General features: G+C 34.9%; 1 protein-coding gene across 1 annotated transcript in view; it reads right to left on the reverse strand.

Annotated features, from left to right (window-relative positions):
• Nucleotides 1–632: 632 nt before the first annotated feature.
• The window catches only part of LOC136032643 (green-sensitive opsin-2-like), a gene marked incomplete at its 5' end in the record, with an annotated part of 37524 nt that continues 25644 nt past the window's right edge, over nt 633–12512 (reverse strand). The window contains 1 exon segment of the mRNA XM_065712918.1: nt 633–967. Within this exon segment, the coding sequence (XP_065568990.1) occupies nt 710–967 (258 nt within the window).

Raw genomic sequence — 12512 nt, forward strand, 5'->3', positions numbered from 1 at the left:
AAAGATTGAATTTCGTCGCAATTCTTTAAGAAAAACTTCTGAAACACAAGGGCCGTTTAATTAAAATAACATAAGTTTTTGAATACTAAGAAATTTTAGCGTGAAGAGCGAGGTAATGAGAGGGAGGTCTACCCCCCTCATATATAGAATAATTTCTCGTCGTTTTAAGTCTGAATGCCGCTCGTTATTTTCAGTTGAAAACAAAATTGTTTTATTTAATGCTTTAAGGAAGTACTGAACTTATGAAACCAGCCGGATTTTGTAAGTCCTAAGCTTTTATGGAAAACAAATTTAAGAAATTAAAGACTTTCAGATTTAATTTAAATTTGCTTTGAACATACATTAAACAAGTACGAGCTAAAACTATAAATGATATCTTACTCCTTATTTATATACTAAATTATTAAACACGGGTAAAAACTGTTGAGACTCTCGAGTTGGCAATGGTGACCTCAATATACATTGATATAATAGAAAATGAAAAAAGAAGAAAAAGAGCAGAAATATTTTTCTGGAGGGGGGGGGGGGAGAGAATAGCCTATGTCTAATTTCAATCGTGTAACGAACCGCTAACTTCACAGTGGAAGTAACAACCTGATTAGGATTTTTACAAATATACCAGAGTTATATAATAATATTAAATAATAATATATTAATGACCAATCATTGACTTTGTATTATATGTTGGCTGTTCCTCACTTATGAAATTTCAGCTATCATTCAAGTTAATTTTAACATCAGAATCATTTGAACTTGTAGATGAGTGGGCTGCTTCTGGTGCTACATCTGAAAAATCTTCAATATGACAGATTTCTTTTCCAGCGTCTTGAAGAATCATGGTAATTGAATGTTCTTTTGGTTGATTATTTGCTAGAGGAGGGCTCCTCCTTTTCCGAGCAATATAGCTGTTCTTCTGCTGCTCTGGAAGTGATGCACAGCCAAAAAGACTCATCCAAGATTTTTGAAGCTGCAAGGATATTTTTAAAGGTTAGATAAGGTTACTAGAGGCTACTAAAGTTACTAAGGTTACTAAAGGTTAGATAAGTTTAACCTTTAGGTTAGAAAGGTTAGATATGATAAAGGTTAGATTAAAAGTACTACAACGTAATTTTAAAGACGCAGAGGCCCTACTGATGTAAAACAATCAGTTTAGTATAAAATGAATAAAAAATTAAAAAGCTTGTAAGGTATTAAATGTAAAATTGTAGCGCCCTAGTTTTTTATTACACTCTTTTAGTAAACCATGGAACAAATTTGATAAAATTTTTCCGATTAACAAATCTGTTTTTTTTTTTTTTTTGCTGTTCTGAAAGTGATTGAATAATAATAATAATAATAGTAACAAATACTCAAGAGAGACTATAGAATAGCATCAGAATTTGGGAACGAACGGAAATTATCCCGTATTTGAGGTTTGCTGCATCTCCCTCAAACCCCGTTCAATTTATTAAAGTTTTATAGTACTTTACGGCATTTTCGAAGAACACACTGCCTTTAAATGAAGTATAAATAATAGTTCAATAGGGTAAATCGTTTTTTTTTTTCTAGATATTATTTTATATTTCACGATAGAATAAAAGGATTTTCTCTACTGAATTGCTTTTTATTGTGCTATACAAAAAGCTTTTATGAGTGACACAAACGTTGCTGATGGGTGATTACGCGTGTTTAATTTACTGACTTCTAATAAAACTCACTACAGCTCCAAGCCCCCTTAGGCCAACGCAGCTACTTAAATATATCCTTACGACATCTTCTCAGACCATTCGGGAAATATTTGCCTTTCTTTGGCCGTAGACGGTTTGCCGACAAGGATGATATCGGGCAATCAGTCCTCCTTCATCCGCAGAATGTGTCCTAACCATATTAACCTTTCCCTTATGACAGTCCTAGAATATACATTTGAAAACATTCGAACTGAAAAGCAAACTTAAAGTCAATGCGTATCAATAAGTTTTTCTGTCCCTCAGGCCTTGTGTTTTGTCTATTTGCCTTTGTGTTGAAGCCGTCCTTTTTGACTGGCTATCCTTGATAGCCAGTCAAAAACTTCCAGCCAGTCAAACTTTAGCACAAGGAGCGAGGGCTGAGGAGGGAGCAGCCTCCTTATATTTCTGTTCGATTCTAAGTCTTTTGTCATTCTTTACAATCATTTGAAAATAAAGTTTCTGTTCATTTGTTTTATCTCAACCAGGATTACTCTGAAAAGAAAAGAGACGGTTCAATCAAACTCAAATCTTGTCATGAAAGTTCCAGTTTTGTAAAATAATGCTTCGAGGAAAAGAGTTCATTTAGGTTGTTTTTTCGAGTCAAAGTAGAATGTTCTAAGATAAACTATCATCTCAACAATAAGAGGAGAGCATTCATCCCCTAAACACCCACACTGCATGCTCTATCCTATATTCATCCATATTTTTATTAGAGACATGTGGTGTACCATACACCGGTATGGCCTCTGAGGCTAACAAGCTGCATAATTATCCTTTCATTAGTTCTCAGGACTTCTCCTCAATAACGTTTCAGCCCCATTCGGGCTAAAATTGCTCTTTTACTTGTCAAAAGTTAATAATTTAGCACTTTTCCGTGCCATAATATCTTTTGTTACTTAAACAAGACCTAAGAGCTCATATGGCACTTGTGACGAGGTCGAAAGAGCCAAGAACCAAGAGTTCATATGGTATGAGCTGTAGCAAAATTCTAAGAATCATAGATTGCTTTGAAAGGAAAAACAGAGGTTTAATGCCGGTAGAGATTTAAACTAAGAGCTTTGAGTCACGAAGTCCTTCTAAATATCAAAATTCATTAAGATCCGATCACCCACTCATAAGTAAAAAATACCTCAATTTTTCTAATTTTTCCTCTCCCTTCAGCCCCCCAGATGGTCGAATCAGGAAAAATTACTTTATCAAGTCAATTAGTGCAGCTCCCTGACACGCTTACCAATTTTCATCGTCCTAGCACGTCCAAAAGCACCAAACTCGCCAAAGCACTGAACCCCACTACCTAACTCCACCAAAGAGAGTGGATCCAGTCCGGCTACGTCAATCCCGTATCTACGACATTTGCTTATTCTACTCACCAAGTTTCATCCCGATCTCTCCACTCTTAGTGCTTTCAAAGATTTCCAGTTTCCAAGATTTATGTTTCCCCTCCGACCCTCTATGTCCTCTGATCCAATTTGAATTGAAAATGGAGCATCTGAGACATAAGATTCTTCTATATATCAAGTTTCATTAAGATCCGATCACCCATTCCTAAGATACCTCGATTTTCACGTTTTCCAAGAATTCCGGTTTCCCCCTCCAGCTCCTCCCAATATCGCTGGATCTGGTTGGGATTTTAAATTAGAGTTCTAAAGCACAAAATCCTCCTAAATATCAAATTTCATTAAGATCTGATCACCCGTTGGTAAGTTACAAATACCTAATTTTTTTTAATTTTTCCGAATTAATCCCCCCCCCCCAACTCCACCAAAGAGAACGGATCAGCTCCGGTTATTTCAGTCAGGTATCTTGGACTTGTGTTTATTCTTCCCACCAAGTTTCATCCTGATCTCTCCGCTTTAAGTGTTTTCCAAAATTTCTGATTCCTCCTCCCCCCCCCCCCAATGACACTTGATCATGTCGGGATTTAAAATAAGATATCTAAGCTACGAAGTCCCTCTAAATATAAAATTTCATTATGATATGATTATTCATTCGTAAGTTAAAAATACCTCATTTTTTCTAATTTTTCAGAATTATCTCTAGCCCCCCCCCCCAACTCTCCGAAAGAGAGTGGATCCGTTCCGGTTATGTTAATCAAGTATCTAGGACTTGTGCTTATTTTTCCGACCGAGTTTCATCCTGATCTCTCCGCCTTAAGCGTTTTCCGATTCCCCCTCCCCCCAATGACACTGGATCCAGTCGGGATTTGAAATAAGATATCTAAGCTACGACATCCTTCTAAATATAAAATTTCATTAAGATATGATCACTCCTTCGTAAGTTAAAAATACCTCATTTTTTCTTTTTTTTTCAGAATTAACCCTAGCCCCCCTCCCAACTCCCCCAAAGAGAGCATCAAAGGACAAATTGTAGATTTGAATTCCATTTACATTACATACAAGAGATGAAAGTCCAAAACATTTCAAATGTATAAGGGGGCTTTGTCCTTGATCCTATGGCACTAGTACTTTTTACAAAAGCCAAAGCAAGTTTTGAAGAAATTCCACCATTGATAAACGACGACTTGGTGTAGGTAAGTGTACCCGTAGTTATATGTCACTGATTCGTGATTGTTGTCGTGATTCGTGATTGTCTAAACAATTTGTGTAGTACACAGTTTTCATAGGATATCCCTTTGGCTCCGATTGGTATTTCACTGTTAGATTTTTGGACAATCACAAGCCAATATATAATGGTGGAAGCAAATATATTAAATAGTCTTCACTGGAATAAATTTGGAAATGAAAGTTTTCATAGAGTGGTTGTTGCGGATAAAATTGTACATAATAACCATATTTTTTACTCACATCAGAATTTTACATTGAAAAGATTTATGGACGAGGTGATATAAAGATGAGATTCCTTATGTGGAAAGTATGTCATTTCTAAGAAAAGAAATCCTTGTTCGATCTAACAATTTTTACTTTTGTAGAGACTGACCTGAGTTGAGACTGATAGGTGATCAGTTGTTTCTCGTCCTTTTTAAAACTTTTCCACTTTGTCTTGATTTCAATCACTCACCGAGGAATCACACACTGGACCTGAGATTTTGTGAAACACTTTCTTTAAAATTCTTCCAGGAGCCCCAATTTTGTGGCAAAGAGGACCCAAAAGAGTGTCGTAAAGTAATATATTTTTAGTAAGGGTAGTGCAGAGCGAAACAACTTAGGAAACCAATTACAGAGATCATAGCCTAACATGGCCGATCAACACCTGTAATAACCCATTCCATGACCCAATTGTTTTGGTCTAGAGGTAGCAACATAGTAATTTATATCAGGGCAGACACAAGTATTTTTTTCTTCTAGCCTTCTCACTGAATGGGTCGAAAATGACATTTAATCATAGCAAAACCTTTTGCTATTGTATGAGTATTACCATTTTCACTTCTTAATGTTAACCGATTTCCAAACCGAGAGTTCCAAATACAGCGTATTTACTGTAATATATTGAAGGCACTTTATATTGCAGTGGTGAATGTGTTCTTGAGTAGTTTCTACTTCCAGATCACGGTATTACCGACTCTCGGTGTCTCAACAAAGGAGGCATACAGAAAACTACAATTGTCTGATGTGAAGTAAGGTGCTTCCGACACTCCTACCATTCAATATATTTTGTTTAAAACCAGAAACATCTCTCAGAACCTACTCATTGTCGATGGGAGACCTAATGTAGATATTGTTCTGTTCCATTGAGTAGTTAAATTAAAAAGAACCATTTTTAGAAGCAGATTCTTCTATTGATAGGAAGACAAAAATAATTCATGCTACCATATTTTTTGTATGGTAATGTGATTAATGGATAATCACCCGAGTTAATTGACTATGAATTACTTGATAACGAGTTGCCAATCATATGGTATAACTATTATATAATATGGCAATCTTTTCTGATGACATTTTAAGAATACAATCAACAAGAGCAGCTTCATACTTACCCTCAAATTTGATTGCTGTGGAGAGTTTTGTCCAAAAGTCACTTGCTTTACTCAAATCATCAAAGATTGGGTCAGAAATATTGTTCATGAATGTTATATTTATGTGTCATCACGGGCATAAATTATTAGCCATTATGAACTTCTTCATTGACAATCCAAAAATCAAAATCAGAATTGTATCCTAACCAGCGAACAGGCAGCTATCTCTTACCCTTCCGAGTTTGATATCTTAAATCTCTTTAGAATTTGATATATTCCATTGGTTTTAACTTTTCCTAATTCATACTCTTAAGAACTGCCCCAAATCTCGTCATCTTTCATATTATGTAGATGATACGTTACAGTACTTTTGACACTTTAAAAAGTTCAGTGTACAACAAGTAATTCCCCTTATCAAAAATAATCTGTTCCATTAATTCAAACTGTATCACCAACATTAAATTTCTTCTTTTTCACTTACCTTTCTTCATGGGAATATGGTCTAAGACAAATGTCATGTGCAGCGTGCCATGTATGGTTTAAGACAAATTTCATGTGTAGCATGTGTTAGCGTGATGAACTTAAAATGAACTATGATTGGACAGGGATGAGGGCATTGATTACAAATTAACATGTTTTTATCTAAATATTGAAGAAAAGCAGCAGTATTTTATAATGTAAAATATCTTGAGAGTAAAAGTCGAATCGCTCTTATCGAACGTTTAGCCAATGTAACCTTTATCGGACTATGACTATGATAGATTATTGTAGTATTTCAATAAAGCTTTTATTACGTGTGGATTAACTAATTCACTACCAGAATCCGTTTGAATATTTCTATAAGAATCCAGTTCAAAGATAGATTTAAGATCCCTATTAGCTTTTTCACCTTTCTTTGATCGCAATAAACAGCATATGTATAGCGACTAAAAACTGCAAGTACAACTGACTGCAAGTAAATCATACCTCTACGAGTTATTGTGACGTCTTTGAATATTTTCTAAAGTCAAAAGATCTGCTTGTTATATATACCATTGAAAAAGGCTTTAGTTTTTCGTTCATGATACCACGAACAATACAATTTCGATGAAGAGTGTATATGGGTTCATTCTGTAAATGCTATGTCGCCAACTTCTTTTCAACTCCAGTGACTCTGGCAGATGTGGTGGGGGAGCTTACACTTCTCGCTTTGCCAATATTTTCATAGACAAATTTCAAAACTTGAGCCATTTTGAACGTAATTGCGTAGTGAAGCATCCGCTTCCCTTTTTAATACTAATAGGTGATGCGCAGCTATTAACACGCCTTCGTTTTATACCTCTGAAATCATCATCATCAATTGGCATACTAGTATTTTTCAAAAACGATAAAAAAACATCTGTTGATATTTGACTATATTTCCTTAATAGATTTAAAATTTACTTATTCCCAATAGGGCTGTTTGGAAAATTTGATAACTGAAAAAATTTATACAAATTACTGTCATATGAATCAAGTCCTTTACAATTTTCAATCAAATCTGATATACCGAATAAAGTAAATTGTAACTCATGCCGTGAATCATAGCCTCATTCTGTTTGTCATTAGTTTGTACATGTTCATTTTCAGTGAGGTCAGTCGAGGGTCTTTTACTTTGCTCACGATATGAAGAGGCAATGTCTACAATACTTGTTACATCTTTAGATAAATCTTCTTCCTGATTTGGCTATGCTGGTGGTGGTGTTGAGCTTCCAGAACTGGGAGGTTGGGGTGGATCAATGATGTTTATTTTGAGCACTCTTTCACCGTAGGGTTTATGCTTGTCAACAAATCAAAGGGTATTTTGAAGAAAATCTAATTTACCATCGTTGGCAATTGTCTCATTGTTACAATATTAATCAAGATTATCTTTGAAGTGCTCTTTTGGTGAAAAAACCATTTCTATTGGCGTCAATTGTAGGGTTTAGCTATTTTTATAGATAACACTATTTACAGGTCAGGCCATTACTCGAAGTAACACTGAAAAGAAACTACCACCCGCTTTAACAAGTCGTTTCTTGTAAAATTCTTTTCTTTCTTTTTGTAAGCAAGAGCACGTAAAATTTCAACTACTTCTAGTAGTTTAAAATTGCTATCAGTTAAACTTTGGCAACTAATGACCTTTTTTACTGTTCACGGGTACATATACGGTAATTTAATAGTCAAAAATATCCATGACCAAACGCAACTCCACACGAAGTGTTATGATTGAGATCTAATAGAATGTAACCATAGGGTTTATTTGCAGCTTGATTGTACATTAGATTGATTAGAGGGAATTGACTAGAAATTTCGGTTTACCAGGATATATTTGTTAGTTTAAAGCTAGAAAAAAAATTGAATTACGAAAAACCTTATAAATAGTATAGTAAGTAAAATTCAATGCAAGAGTTCTCATACATTTACTCTAATGAAACAGATTATGGAAAACAACTGTTACAGATTGATTTTGCAATAAGACTGGACCCTGAACAAGTGTAACATCTGATGAGACCGTTCTTCAATGGATTCGGCTAAATCGCGGATAATCAACCATGAGTTTGGTTCAATAATATTAAATAGGTCAAGTCCCCGTATGAATTTTATGTCTTGTACAATAGTCTTCACATTATTATAGAAATCTTGCCACAAACTGTAGCAATAATATATATTTTTTGGATTTTCTAAGAACGTTTTATCACAATTTTGAATTATTTTTGTTAAAAGTGCTGTTTTAACAAGCTGCCATCAGTGTGGCCGGAGAACGCAGTCAAAAAGCACGGCATCCACTGCGATGGGTGATGGCTGACTGCAGCCTGGGGCTTGGGTTAGTGCTCTTACAGAAACATAAAATAGTGTAATATTAAGCACTTTTAAAACATCAATTCTGCCTTTGTGCAAAAAATAAACAAATAAATAAAACATATGAAAAGACAAAAAACACACGGATCTGGGAAGTGAGGAATAGAGATTTAGAACAAAACTTTTAGAGTAGAAAAAAGGGCCCCCTCCCACCAACATTTGAACTTTCTCCAGACAAAGACGCTGTCCATACTGTATAGAAGTCTCAATCTGAAATCAGGTAATGCCGTGTAGTAGTGTCCTCACACCGTCCACATGCATATTAACTTGTTTGATATGGCTGACAAGTCATTTTTCTCATTTTTAACTCTGTAGTTTTTATATTTTAAAGAAATAATCGCCATGACTTTCGCTCTTGGAATTAAATTACTTTCTAGACAGTTCCAATAAACACTTACGTCGAAATTTTCCTTTAGATAATATGAAGGAACCGATTTGTAGACTTTTTTATATCATCATTATGCGTTTGCACACAATACATCCTTATACCTGTACTCACAACACGGGATATTAAGGCGCTCCGCGACTCGGATTTAAGAAATACAAAAATTATTTGGGGCCTTGCGTTTCATCAGCTCCAGATAAATCAACGCATGCCAGTTGGCGTAGTCCATTTGAGAGAAAATGTGCTTACCATTTTCTAATTTATCCAACCGATTATCTGCTTTAACTTTCAACAGGAGTGAATTATGCACAGTGTAATTAAGTTCCAACATTAGTTTATAGAAATTTCTAAAATCACATTACCAGCGGTAATATTTTTATTTAGAACTATCGTTTCTTTTTCCTATGCAAAAGGACCATATTGAAGTCTGTGAATGATGTGAAATTTGGATATGCAATGATTCGGGCACACTTGTTGGGGTCTTTTACACTTACGAAAAGATTCTTATGGTCCGCAGTCTCGCAAATTTTAGCAAAGGCTAAGTTTAAAACAAGCTTAAAGATCCCCTTTTCAGTATTTGATTTTGCCCCAGAGCGTTTACTGACAAAGATGTCAATGACCATTTCATTCGTGGCTTTTGATCGAAATGGAGGGATCTATAGATCTTTGTGACCTTCAAACCGCTGGCAAGCATCCACCGCAAAAGAAAGTGATGAACAGAAATATTCCGTTTTGGATGAATATTGACAATAAGCTGCTGTGGGTTTCCAGTGCATACCTCCGTCCTTTACCAAAGAAATATTATTGGCACTCAATAAATCCCTAGGCACCGATCTGTTTGTGCACAAGAAAACAACATCCTTTTTCTGATTTATGAAGTTACACTGGCATTTCACTCTCAATTTAAAAAAAAAAAACCATCCTTACGGTCAATTCTCCTCAACAGCAGCAATGTTGAGGAAAGTTGAATCACAAGAATTTTCCAGCCATTTGTAACTCCCACACAGAAAAGAGTAGCAAGACATCGCCGATGGATAAAGGAAATTCATATCAAGAAAAGCCGCATTCGATTTTTTACCAGGGTGCTGTCCAGTCGGATCGATTTTCAGGATAAGATCCCCGTGAAAAAAATACACTCCCCTCAATGACTCTCCACAAGTAAGTGCTGATCCACGTCAGTAATCAGACCTATTTCTTATTTGCTGATTTTAAGAATTAAATCCATCACCAGATGAGGAGTTGAAAAAGAATAACCCGAGTCTAACCTAAATTCTTTACAAATTTTGTCTGTGTTTTCAAACAGTTCGTGGTAACGAACTGTAGTAAGGAGCGACCCGGCTCAATAGCAACCAAAACTCTAAAACATTGAATTTTGATATCAATAGCTGCATCAAAAGAATCGCATTTTAATGCTGATTTTAAATATATAAGTTTCATCAAGTTTTGTTTTACCCATCAAAAGTTACGAGCCTGAGAAAATTTGCATTATTTAAGAAAATAGGGGTAAACACCCCCTAAAGGTCGTAGAATCTTAACAAAAATGACACCAACAGATTCAGCGTATCAGAGAACCCTACTATAGAAGTTTCAAGCTTCTATCTACAAAAATGTGGAATTTTTTATTTTTTACCAGAAGACAAATCACGGGTGCGTGTTTATTTGTTTGTTTGTTTGTTTTTTTTTTCTTTTCCCCAGGGGTCATCGTATCGACCAAGTGGTCCTAGAATGTAGCAAGAGGGCTCATTATAATGGAAATGAAAAGTTCTAGTGCCCTTTTAAAGTGACCAAAAAAATTGGAGGGCATCTAGGCCCCCTCCCACGCTCATTTTTTTCCCAAATTCAATGGATCAAAATTCTGAGATAGCCATTTTGTTCAACATAGTCGAAAATCATAATAACTATTTTTTTGGGATGACTTACTCCCCCAAAATCCCTGGGGGAGGGGCTGCAAGTTACAAACTTTGACCAGTGTTTACATATAGTAATGGTTATTGGGAAGTGTACAGACGTTTTCAGAAGGATTTTATTTTGTTTGGGGGCGGAGCTGAGGGGAGGGGGCTATGTTGGAGGATCTTTCCTTGGATAAATCTGTCTTGGGGGAAGAAAAATTCAATGAAAAGGGCGCAGGATTTTGTAGCATTACTATAAGAAAACAATGAAAAATAAACATGAAAATGTTTTTTCAAATGAAAGGAAGGAGTAGTATTGAAACTTAAAACGAACAGAGATTATTACGCATATGAGGGGTTCTAAAAATACTCTAGTATAAAGAGTGAGGTATTTAGGAGGCGATAAATACCTCGCTCTTTATGCGAAAGTATTTTTAGTAATTTCAACTATTTATTCTACGGCCTTTTCTGATTCAGGGGTCATTCTTAAAGAATTGGGACAAAACTTACGATCTAGTGTAAAGAGCGAGGTATTAACGAGGGTACAAACCCCCTCGTATACATAACAAAAATATAGGATTATGAAAGTTTGTTACGTAAGTTAATTCTTAAGTTACGTATATTTTTTACTAATAAAAACGTTCGTTAAAAATTAAAAGTTCTAGTTGCCTTTTTAAGTAACCGAAAAATTGGAGGGCAACTAGGCCCTCCAACTTTTAGCTTTTTTAGTTTTTTAGTAGTTCTTACCTGTTTTTTAGTTTTTTTAGTTTTTTTATTAGTTTTTAGTTTTTTTTTCTTTTTAGTTTTTTTGTAGTTTTTACCTTTTTTTAGTCTTTTTTAGTTTTTTAGTTTTTAGTTTTTTACCCTTTTTTTCAGTTTTTTTTTTAGTTTTTTAGCTTTTTTTTAGTATTTTCTTTTTAGTTTTTTTTTGTAGTTTTTATCTTTTTTAGTTTTTTTCTTCTTTTGTATTAATGCTAAAACCAAGGTTCGGACCTGGAACCTCTCGGACCTAGAACCTTGAACATAACGCTTTACCAACTGAGCTACTGTATTTGTATCGGATTAACGACGCTTCTTGACTACTAAGGTCCCTGCGTCGGCCCTGTAGTGCATTCCTGCAGCATAATTCGATCTCTGGGTCCCGTATTACCACGCTAAGGTCAAACCCACTGCGCCAACACAGGTAGTTATATAACTGAGCTACTTTGGCTTGAATACATTCGTTTTTGAATTGGTATGTGATGAAATAATTCAGACGTCATATGCAGACAGTGACGTCAATCGACACACACACACACACACAGACAACTTATTTTTATATATATAGATTGGATTTCCAGTATATGTACCAAATGCAGCAGCAACAATTGTAAGACAAGCCTTACCAATTACATATGCTAATGATATCAAAAATGAAAGTAAGCCGCAATTTTGAATCAGTTAATTATATGATATAAATATATCAAAATCTTTATTCTTTGTTTTTCCTTGTTCAATGTGTTCAATTCTTTGGCTTTTAAGCAATAGTTCAATAGGTTCTTTACCAGCAATAACATTTTTCTCAAATTGTTTATTTAAATAACCTTTTATTTTATTCTTCACTTCGTTATAATATCCAGCAGTTGGAATCAGTTTCGGTTTAAATTTTTTTTAAGCTCAATAATATTTTTATTTCTCACAGTGTTAAATTGATTTCGTAAATCTGAAATGGTTTTATTCTTTTCTATTATTTCATTTTCTAACCCTGTTTTTAAATATAG

The sequence above is a fragment of the Artemia franciscana genome, chromosome 11 (assembly GCF_032884065.1).
Source record: "Artemia franciscana chromosome 11, ASM3288406v1, whole genome shotgun sequence".
Classification (NCBI taxonomy): domain Eukaryota; kingdom Metazoa; phylum Arthropoda; class Branchiopoda; order Anostraca; family Artemiidae; genus Artemia; species Artemia franciscana.